Source organism: Akebia trifoliata, chromosome 4, assembly GCF_017979445.1.
Source record: "Akebia trifoliata isolate Shusen 1 chromosome 4, ASM1797944v1, whole genome shotgun sequence".
NCBI classification, from domain to species: Eukaryota; Viridiplantae; Streptophyta; class Magnoliopsida; order Ranunculales; family Lardizabalaceae; genus Akebia; species Akebia trifoliata.
Genome location: NC_141378.1, coordinates 13985112 through 13995893, shown reverse-complemented (window position 1 = coordinate 13995893; position 10782 = coordinate 13985112). Strand labels below are relative to the sequence as shown.

The 10782-nt window shown below is 38.1% G+C and overlaps 3 protein-coding genes across 3 annotated transcripts; all 3 read left to right on the top strand.

Annotated features, from left to right (window-relative positions):
* The first annotated feature begins 83 nt into the window (after window positions 1-83).
* Window positions 84-617, top strand: LOC147403978 (uncharacterized). Its single transcript, XM_086437601.1, has one exon. The coding sequence runs from the start codon at window positions 84-86 to the stop codon at window positions 615-617; it is 534 nt and encodes a 177-aa protein (XP_086293727.1).
* A 497-nt stretch (window positions 618-1114) lies between these two features.
* On the top strand, window positions 1115-3092 carry LOC147403977 (uncharacterized). The gene is made up of 3 exons (XM_086437597.1): window positions 1115-1396; window positions 1502-1848; window positions 2264-3092. The coding sequence occupies exons 1-3, from the start codon at window positions 1115-1117 to the stop codon at window positions 3090-3092; spliced, it is 1458 nt and encodes a 485-aa protein (XP_086293723.1).
* A 3250-nt stretch (window positions 3093-6342) lies between these two features.
* Window positions 6343-10092, top strand: LOC147403976 (small ribosomal subunit protein eS6). Its single transcript, XM_086439784.1, has 6 exons — window positions 6343-6483; window positions 6591-6655; window positions 8209-8266; window positions 8353-8461; window positions 8649-8921; window positions 9653-10092. The coding sequence occupies exons 1-6, from the start codon at window positions 6478-6480 to the stop codon at window positions 9889-9891; spliced, it is 750 nt and encodes a 249-aa protein (XP_086295910.1). The 5' UTR covers window positions 6343-6477; the 3' UTR covers window positions 9892-10092.
* The last annotated feature ends 690 nt before the right edge of the window (window positions 10093-10782 follow it).

The window sequence follows — 10782 nt, the reverse complement described above, 5'->3', positions numbered from 1 at the left end:
GAATATTGATTTCTTTCATGGTATCAGAGCAGTAACGCTCCTGACAACCTTAGTTTTTCCCTTTCTTCTTCTAGCCAATATCTATGGCAGAAAAGCAAACCAAGCCTACGGATGACAAATATGACAATCCGAACGATCCTCTTTACCTTCACCACTCCGATCAACCTGGAGTTGTGCTTGTCACTCAATTATTGAATGAAGAAAACTACAGCACCTGGAGCCGTGCCATGCTCATGGCTCTCAGCATCAAAAACAAAGAAGGCTTCATCAATGGAACCATTCAAAAACCACCAACCACATCCACCACAGAACTCCAACAATGGACGCGTTGCAACAATCTCGTGAAATCATGGCTTTTCAATTCAATCTCACATGATATTGGAGCAAGTGTAATATACAACGAGGTTGCTCATGAAATTTGGAGTGACTTGAAGGAGCGTTTTTCACGCATCAATAGTGTCCATCTCTTTCATGTTGAAGAAGCAATCCATGATTGTAAACAGGACAGCATGACCATTGGTGCTTATTACACCAAGCTGAAGGGTCTTTGGGATGAACGAGACACACTGTGCTCTATTCCAACTTGCACTTGCGGCACTGTGAGAGAGGTTCTGTAGTTTCAACAAAGTCAAAAGACTATGAAGTTTCTCATGGGCCTTAATGAAGCCTACGCTGCAGTTCGGGGACAAATTCTACTAATGGATCCACTTCCCACAGTTAACCAAGCTCATTCTCTTATTCTCCAGGATGAAAGACAACGAGCAGTATCAAAGGGAAGTGCACCCGTGTCTGACATTACAGCTTTTGCTGTAAGGAACAACCCATGGAATTTTGGAAAAAATTTCACACAAAAGAATCCTCATTTGAAGTGTGAAATTTGTGACAAATTTGGGCACACCTCAGAGACTAACCGAGCACATCTTAAGTGTGATTATTGCGGCTGGAAAGGTCACACCATTTATGTGTGCCGGAAGTTGCAGAAGATGAACTCTGTCGGCAGTAAACCTGATCAACAAGAGCGTAAGAACTCTTCCTCTAAGATCAATCATGCTGATGGCATACAGCAACACCTCCCACCTCCTTCGCCCTCACAACAGAACAGTACCAAAATTTAATGACACTTCTCAACAGCAATAAGCCTAATTCCATGGCTAATCATATTGGTAGTGCATCCGCTATGAGTGACCTCTCAGGTACAACCTTTTGTGCCTCAATTTTTGGTGAAGGAATGTGTTGGATACTTGACACAGGAACCACAGATCACATGATTTGCTCCCCTGATTTGTTAACTACAAATTCTCCAGTTACCAACCGAACTGTTCACCTTCCCAATGGAGCAGTGGCTGCTGTCACACATATAGGCAGCATCCATTTTGACGATTTTGCATTGCATAATGTGCTTTGTGTTCCAACTTTTAAATTAAACCTGATTTTTATTAGCAAGCTTGTTTGAAGTTCCCATTGTCTTGCTATATTTACTAATGATGTTTGTATGCTTCAGGACCAACGATCGGGGAAGATGATTGGGACGGGAACTGAACGAAGTGGACTTTACTACCTTGATACTCCGAAGAAAATCAGATGCAGCTCAGTCACCGCAACATTTTGTCATTCCCCGAGACTTTGGCATCAACGCCTTGGTCATCCTTCAAATAAAAATCTTCGTTCGATTTCTCATTCCGTCAAAGACATGATTTTTTGTGATATTGACGATTGTTTAATTTGCCCATTAGCTAAACAGACTCGTTCTAAATTCCCATTAAGTTCTATCAATACTCATGCACCATTTGAATTAATTCATGTTGATATCTGGGGAGGGTACCATATTCCTACAATCAATGGGGCACGGTACTTTCTCACTATTGTTGATGATCATACTCGATGCACATGGGTTTATTTGATGCATCATAAATCAGACACCCAAAAATACATCACCACATTCATCAATCTAGTTGAGACACAATTTTCCTTGAAAGTTAAAATTCTTCGCAGTGATAATGGTTTTGAATTCACAATGACAAAATTTTATTCAGAAAAGGGAATCATTCATCAAACTAGTTGTGTCTCCACCCCACAACAAAATGGAGTAGCTGAACGAAAACACCGTCACCTTCTTAATGTGGCACGGGCCTTATTATTTCAAGCTAATCTTCCTAAGCAATTTTGGGGGGATGCTATCTTAGTTGCCACTTATCTCATCAACCGAACTCCTACACCAGTACTTAAAGGCAAAACACCTTTTGAGATGATTTTTCACAAACAGCCCACTTATGATCATTTACGAGTTTTTGGGTGCTTATGTTTCGCATCCACACACCATCATCGCCCTCACAAAATTTGATGCTAGAGCCACACGTTATCTCTTCCTTGGGTACCCATATGGTCAAAAGGGATATCGGGTTTATGATCTCTCAACCAGTAAAATCTTTGTTTCACGTGATGTTTCCTTTCATGAGACCATTTTTCCTTTTCCTTCTTCCATTACAAGTTCTCCAATGGTGCTTCCTCATAACCAATCACCAACATATGATGATGACATCTCCAATTCACCTTCTCCTTCCAATTCCAACACCGAACCATTTTCACCGGAACATAACTCTCCAACTCCCTCCGCTGCCCCAAATTCCCCAATACCATCCTCTTTGTCACCCACATCGTCCTTCTCTCCTACCACACAAATTCCTCCCTCGCGGATGACACGTACTACACAAGCACCTGGTTATCTTCGTGAGTATCATGTTGGTATTTCTCTTCCTTCAAGGAATGTTTCATCATCTAACTCGGCGTTGACTGGACCTACAGGTATCACTCACCCATTATCTGATGTGCTTTCTTATGATAAATTATCAACCAAACACCATGCCTTCACCATTTCCATTTCAGTCGAAACAGAACCACGATCCTTTGAACAGGCAGTCCGTGACCATAATGGCGTCTTGCCATGCAACAAGAGCTTACTGCTCTCAAGGCTAATAGAACATGGTCTCTCCAACCATTACCTCATGAGAAGAAGCTGGTTGGATGCAGATGGGTATACAAGATCAAATTCAAACCCGATGGTACTGTTGAACGTTGTAAAGCTCGATTGGTAGCAAAAGGATACAGTCAAATAGAAGGACTAGATTACCATGAGACTTTTGCTCCAGTTGCCAAACTTGTGACTGTTCGTCTCCTTCTTGCTGTGGCATCAACTCAACATTGGCACCTTCATTAACTCGATGTCAATAATGCTTTCTTATATGGAGACCTTGATGAAGATGTCTACATGTCTTTACCCCCTGGTTTCGGACGAAAGGGGGAGACACGAGTTTGCAAACTTCACAAATCATTATACGGTCTCAAACAAGCTTCTCGTCAATGGTTTATCAAACTTTCAACAGCTCTCAAACAAGCTGGCTATCAACAATCTAAAGCTGATTATTCATTATTTGTCCGATCCCAAGGCGGTAAATTCACTGCTCTCCTTATTTATGTAGATGATGTTATTTTGGCAGGAAATAACCTACAAGATATTGATGATACCAAGTTGTTTTTAAAGGATCAGTTTAAATTGAAGGATCTTGGACAATTAAAATACTTCTTAGGCATAGAGGTTGCTCGATCCAATAAAGGCATTGCTCTTTCACAACGGAGGTATGCTCTTGAAATTCTTGAGGATGCTGGATACCTTGGTGCAAAACCAGCTTTTTTTCCCATGGAACAAAACTTGTCTCTCAATGAGTTTGATGGTGACTATATTAGTGATCCTTCTTCATATCGAAGACTTGTTGGGCGGCTAATTTACTTAACCATCACACGGGCCGACTTAGCGTATGCAGTCCACATTTTAAGCCAATTTATGAACAAGCCACGAGTTCCACATTTAGAAGCAGCTCATCGTGTGTTGCGTTATGTTAAACACACGCCAGGCCAAAGAATTTTTCTTCCTACAACTAGTTCCATCAAATTAAATGCTTTTTGCGATGCAGATTGGGCTAGGTGTCGTGACACTCGACAATCAGTTACTGGATACTGCATATTTCTTGACAAATCATTAATTTCTTGGAAAACCAAAAAGCAAACCACGGTGTCGCGATCCAGTGCAGAAGCTGAATATCAATCCATGGCTGTAACTTGTTGTGAGATTACTTGGTTGAAATACATTCTACAATTTGGGCATCAAGCATTCACATCCTGCAAATCTATATTGTGACAATCAAGCAGCACTCCACATTGCTTCAAATCTGGTTTTCCATGAGCGAACAAAACACATAGAAATTGATTGTCATCTCATACGAGAAAAGATTCAAGAAGGAATGATCAAAACAGCTCACATATCCACATCACATCAGCCAGCCGACATTTTTACAAAGCCATTGAGCTTGTCACAATTCTCAACTTTACTTGGCAAGTTAGGAATTATCAACATACATTCCAAACTTGAGGGGAGTGTTAAGGAATGTAAAGACTGTTAAGGAATATAAAGACAGTCAGTGCATAAAATCTGTGATCTCCTTGAATTATGCACAGTCAACTTTTATTGTCTGGATTTCCATTTATATTACAATGTAAATTAGGCAATGACAGTGTATAGGCTTTAATTTAGGATTCAAAATTGGTCTCTGTGCTGTATATATATGTATATATCCCTCTCCCTTCAATATATAGAAAAGAGAATATTGATTTCTTTCATCCACAGGAAGGGTAGGTTAAGTGCTCGAAACCCCATGAACCAATGAATTCCTTGGGGACCCTCCAAAGTTCGGTTGATCCTCAACTTAACCAGTTGCACGTAGGACTTTACGATGGGGCGGTGCTTGTGACCATGGGATTAGTCTCACCTGAAGAGTGGAGATACTCACGATAAGCAAAAGAAAAAGAGATATCCAACAACAAGAGTAAGGAAAACGATTGAATAGAGGAACTCCTGAACATTTGGTGCTCTCAAATGTGCCCTTATTAAAAGAATGGGTGACTCATTATATCAAAGAATTCCTTCTATTTTTTGAATTTGGAAAAATGCGGATTTTCAAGAACATAAATTTTATGATATGTTGGGAATTTTTTATGATAATCATCTATGGTTGAAGTCTGAGTTCATGAAGGGCATGTCACCAATTAAAAAATACAGGGTGTAGAGGATAATAACGGTACGTTATCCAAACCGTACACGTGTCCAAACCGATTAAGTGGTATTTTGTGTAAGTCAACGCATCCGACCCTGCCCAATAGTAGGATAGACCAAGGTAGAAACGTCTAGCCTGGCTGGTAGGGCAGGACAATATAAGTAGAGACTTGGCTTGATTTGAGTATCTGTGTAATCCTGAATTACGCGTATCAAATCCTAAAATCTCGGAGGAGATCTTCCCCAAAGTCAGGTACTCAATCCCAGAGATCCCATTTCCGTTTAGGATCCTTACAGCTCAGGGATTCATTATGATCACATCCCGATTAAAAGGGGAAATCCTGATTCGAGGGAAGATCTATAAATAGAGAGATCAACAAACGCAAATGGATCTTTTTAGCTGATTGAGAAAAAGAGTTCTTAGTATTATTCTTCTGCAATTCTAACTTGAGTGTTACAGAATTATTGACAGATACCACATCGGTGCTAACAGGAGGGACGAGGGAACAACTTCAGATCAGTAGGGCAGAGTCTATCGGGGCATTACTAGATTTCTCCTCTACACAGGGGTATCTCAAATATTCTATAAAATGTGGAGGGTAAGTCTAAATTATTTTTAAAGAAAAGAAAAATAACTTAATAGACAGTGTTGTGGGGACTTCTTTCTAAATGCACCCTGACTTTAAGGTGTTGTCTTAATAGTATAATTAGTAAAATCTTTCTTTCTTAACTCCCCGTCAACGCGATAAAAGGTCAAACTCAATTAGGTTATTTAACAATTATAATCATTAAGATCAACCGTTCAAATAATGAATCTCGACAATTTGAATCATTGATTTCGACAATTGTAAACGATCAAGATCACGGATTTACAATCGTTAATCTTAATTATTTGAATTGTCCTTCGTGACAATTTTATTAATCGATCTTACCAATTTCAAATGGGATGGGTGAAGGGGCACCGAGAAAGTAGAATGTTAACTAAACGGTCTATCAAATTAAAGAAGAAATGTTGGGGTTCATTTAGTAATTTTCCCTAGAAGAAAACGTTGGGTATTCAATAATTAACAACGATTTGCAGCAAGCATTGACAAAAATTTGCGACGATTTGTAGCCATGTATTCTTTATACTTGATCCTACGGTTATAATTATGGCAGGCCCACTAAGGAACACGGCTGATTAACACCTACTTATAATCAGGCAACGACATCTACTTACGAATATGACTGAACGGTGTTTTAGAGTAACACATAATGCCGAGCCACCAATAAAACCCTAATACTTGGTAGAAACCCTAAAGAAGACTACAGGAGCATTACTCATCCTCTTTGCCTCCTGTTTTCGTTACAGTGTAGACGAGGCGCGATCGAAGATGAAGGTTTGATCTGAAAACCCTAATTGAAGTAATCGAAAGTATTGATGAATCTTTTCTTCTTGAAAGAATCCCTATTAATCGAGTTTTCAAATTTTTTTTTTTTGTTGCAGTTTAACATAGCGAATCCAACCACTGGTTGCCAGAAAAAGCTCGAAATCGATGATGATCAGAAACTGTAAGCTTGTTAGCTTCAAAGGAGTTCAATTAGTAGACATTGTTTTTTTTTATTTGTTTTTTAATTTTCTTTGTTCTCGATTCAGATTATTTTGAGTATTAATTTAAAAAAAAAAAGAATTGTAGGTTTACTTGACAACTTACGACATAGTGTTAATGGTGAATTGTTTATTATTCTTTCTGGGTTTGAAGCAGAATCCAAATTCCCAGAAACAGAGAATTAGAAATTTAGGGTGTTGTTTATTTCTCTTTCATTGTAGTTTCTAATATAAATTGTGGAAAACTTACGAATGGTGTTCAGAAGATTCCGTTTTCTTCCAAGTGAAGAACTGAAGGAGGAGTGAATGTTGTTCATCTTGAATATTTTTTATAGATTTAAAAAGGGATATTTTCAGAGTATAACAATCGAGAGAGTGACACCTATGTTTTTTGGTTTGAATTTGGGTTTGTGGTTCGCCACTTTAGAATGAACCTGGTTTGTAGGGGTTGGTAGAGATAATTCGTTCCTTTGTTCACTACTTTGTCTTGGTTCCCTAGATCGGTTTGCTAGCTTGGTTTGCTTGTGCATGTATATGATTCAAGTATACAAGTTACAAGTGCAATTATAGCGTTAAAAAATTCCAAGTTAAATAGAAATAAATTTACATAATGATCCAAATTCTAAATATAAACAATGAAAAAAATATAATAAATTAGTTTGGTTCACTGAACCTTTAAAAAAATTGTTGCGAATCAGCATTCTTTGGTTCTTCGAACCCAATTAAAATTAGGTGGATTTTTGGTTCACTTGATTTTATGAATCAAGTTCGTTGTTCGGGCTGGTTTGGCTCGTGGTTCGGACTATTACCAATGAATTGGGTAAACATAGGGTGAGACTACCTGATTTTTTGGTGCTTACCATCCTTTCAGCCCACCCAAAATATAGTATCATAATTGTATTTATTTTACTTTCTACACTGTTTGCTCAAATTATGGATTAAATCCTTTGCATATTCAAGAGCAATGCCTGTGTGTATGTTAGTTGTACGCAGTCTCTTTAGTTGATGGGATTAGGAAGAGTTGAGACCCCTAAAAAATAGGGATAATTATTTCATTTGGGAATATCCCAAATATTGTTTGTTTGAGAGAGCAAATCTTACCTAATCGTAAGATTCACAAATAAATTGTAAGATTTTTATGTTAGAAGTTTCAGTGAGCATGTTTTTATTTGAATCTTAGGTTTCAAAATGTGAATCATCAGATTTTTGAAACTCCACATGAAACATTTTTTTTTCTTTCTTGGAAGATACACTTGAAAAAAGATGAAGGTATATGGTAATTAAATAATCCTAGTGATTCCAAATATTTAGATCTTCTTTATGTATTAGGTCGACTTTTATCAGATGTAACATTCTCTGCCCCCCTTAAGTTTGGGAAGCATCAAGGTAAAAAATGCCGGCGCATAATTTAAGTTACTGAACCTCACAAATAATTAATATATTAATATACTTTTTTTTCCATGCATTCTATTTATTGTTTTCCGACATAGATGTTCCTTACCCTCTAATCTTACAGCCGAGCATTTTATGACAAGAGGATCTCACAGGAAGTCAGTGGAGATGCTTTGGGCGAGGTGTGTTTCATTAACAATTTAAGAGCATTTGCAAGATCTCATGAAGTAATCTCTCTCTAAGTAAAATACTTTTGTTTATTACACAGGAGTTTAAGGGATATGTATTCAAAATCATGGGGGGCTGTGACAAGCAAGGTTTCCCAATGAAACAGGGAGTCCTGACTCCTGGCCGTGTTCGTCTCTTGTTGCATAGAGGTGGGCAGGCTGTGGACATTTTTTGTTTTAATTTTTTTTATATATTATATAAAGCTTATTGTTACCTAAGATCATACTTTTAAATGGCTTACACGGTCATTTAGAATTGTATTCTGGTAAAAACTACCTTTTTTTCCCAACAATGCTAGAAGGTACTGATTTTAATCTTTTGTGTTGTTTTTGGCAGGCACTCCATGCTTCCGTGGATATGGGAGGCGCAATGGGGAGAGGAGGAGGAAGTCTGTTCGTGGTTGCATTGTCAGCCAAGACCTCTCGGTGCTGAACTTGGTTATTGTGAAGAAGGGTGAGAATGATCTTCCTGGGTTGACTGATACGGAGAAACCAAGAATGAGAGGTCCGAAGAGAGCATCAAAGATCCGAAAACTCTTCAACCTCTCCAAGGAGGACGATGTCCGAAAGTATGTCAACACTTACCGTCGGACCTTCACAAATAAATCAGGTGAGTTACCCACTTAATGTCTTAGAATATTGGGTTGTTCATAATCATTCAGTACACTTTATGCCACTTATTTGCTATCAACAATAGGAATTCTATTTGACCATTCTAGAGCTCTGTTGAAAGACATTAATGCTGATAAAATGATTTCCCTTGTAAATAGTTTTTTTTTTCTGGTCTGATTGCACATGAAAATTTTGATTCTGGTGCAAGACTGATTGGTTAGGGCAACAGTCAATGTGGAGTTGGTCTTGAACTTTCTCATTTAGTGGGAAAATAATTTTCTTGGGGAGGAGGGGGGCAGGGGACGAGAAAATCAATTTCGTGGTGTTTGGGGAAAATATTTGCAGTGGGAGGATTAATTATCCACTGCAAATGCAAAACAAACTCCAGCAAACCACACTTTCCTGGGAAATTGATTTTTCCCTTTGATAGCATACACTTCCCAAGAGATTAGTTGAGAATTAAGGTTGTCAGTTTTTGTTTTTCATGAGAGCTTCTATTGCCACACCAAGGTTTACTAGCAGCACCCCAAGATGTGTGTTAATTCAAGGGTGATTTACATATGAATTGTGGTGCTGTTAGCAAAAGCCGGTGTGGCAATAGAATCTTTCTTTTTTAAACATTATGGGTATTTGATACTGAGGCAGATCTATGTTTTTGTTAGGGGGTGATTAAATGTTTGTATTGGTCAATTCTGATGACTAAGATTGGATGCATTTGTATGATTGCAGGTAAGAAATGCAGTAAAGCTCCCAAGATACAGAGATTGGTGACTCCATTGACACTGCAAAGGAAGCGAGCGAGGATTGCAGAGAAGAAGAGGAGGATTGCAAAGGCCAAGTCAGAGGCAGCGGATTATCAGAAGCTCCTTGCCTCCAGGTTGAAGGAGCAGCGGGAACGCCGCAGTGAGAGCTTAGCAAAGAAGAGATCCAGGCTCTCAATTGCTTCTAAGCCATCTGTTGTGGCTTAGGTGGTCGGTCTGTTAACCCAAAACTTCAGAATTTTTTTTTTAATGGTGAATGTTTTGTTGCGAATTGGGCAGTAGGATTCATATCTTATATGTTTGCAGTAATTTCGACCTTTTTTTTAGTTTTTTTTGACAATGGAGACCTTGTCTGGATTTTGTTTTAGAAGTTTTATTATTATGTAGTTGGTGTGGCTATGTTAATCATTTTTGTATGCTTAGATTAGATGTTTGAACTCCATGAACAAAATGGAAGATTTGCCTAGGAGATCTGTAGAGTCAGACACAGCATTTCACTGGGAGAAGGTAAGACCATGTATTGCTGGATGTGAGTGAGCCCAATTATCCTCCCAAGACAATTTTTAAAATCAATTTTAGACAGTTAACCTGTCTTATGTTACCTGATTAATAGGTTTGATTTTTGGTTTGTCTACTACAGAAGGGAATGAGTTTGTAAGAAATTTTTTTTTTCCTAGGTTCGCTGGTTTGTTTGTGTAGGGGTTGCCAAGGAGCAAAAAAATTATGACAACGTGTAGATTTGAAAATTCAGTGATCCATTCTTGAAGCCTTTTGATTATGAAAAAAAAAAAATTTACTTAAAATTTATTGAAAATATTTAAAATGTAGACAAGAAGAAAGACGTTTATTTATGATAAAGACTAGTGTTGTGTCCTTGAGCAATCAAATTTCTCAAGCAAATGCGTTTTTATTTTCTGAGATTTCAGTTTGGCAAGCTAAAGAAAACGGAAAATTACTAAAAAAGACCCAGGTAGAGGGACTTTTTTCTAAATAGTCCCTTAGTTTTGGGTGGTTTCTTAATATTTCAGTTGGAAAACTTTTCTTTTCTTACAATCCCTGGACTGAGTCTCCTACATTTCTCACGGTTGACTGCTCTAC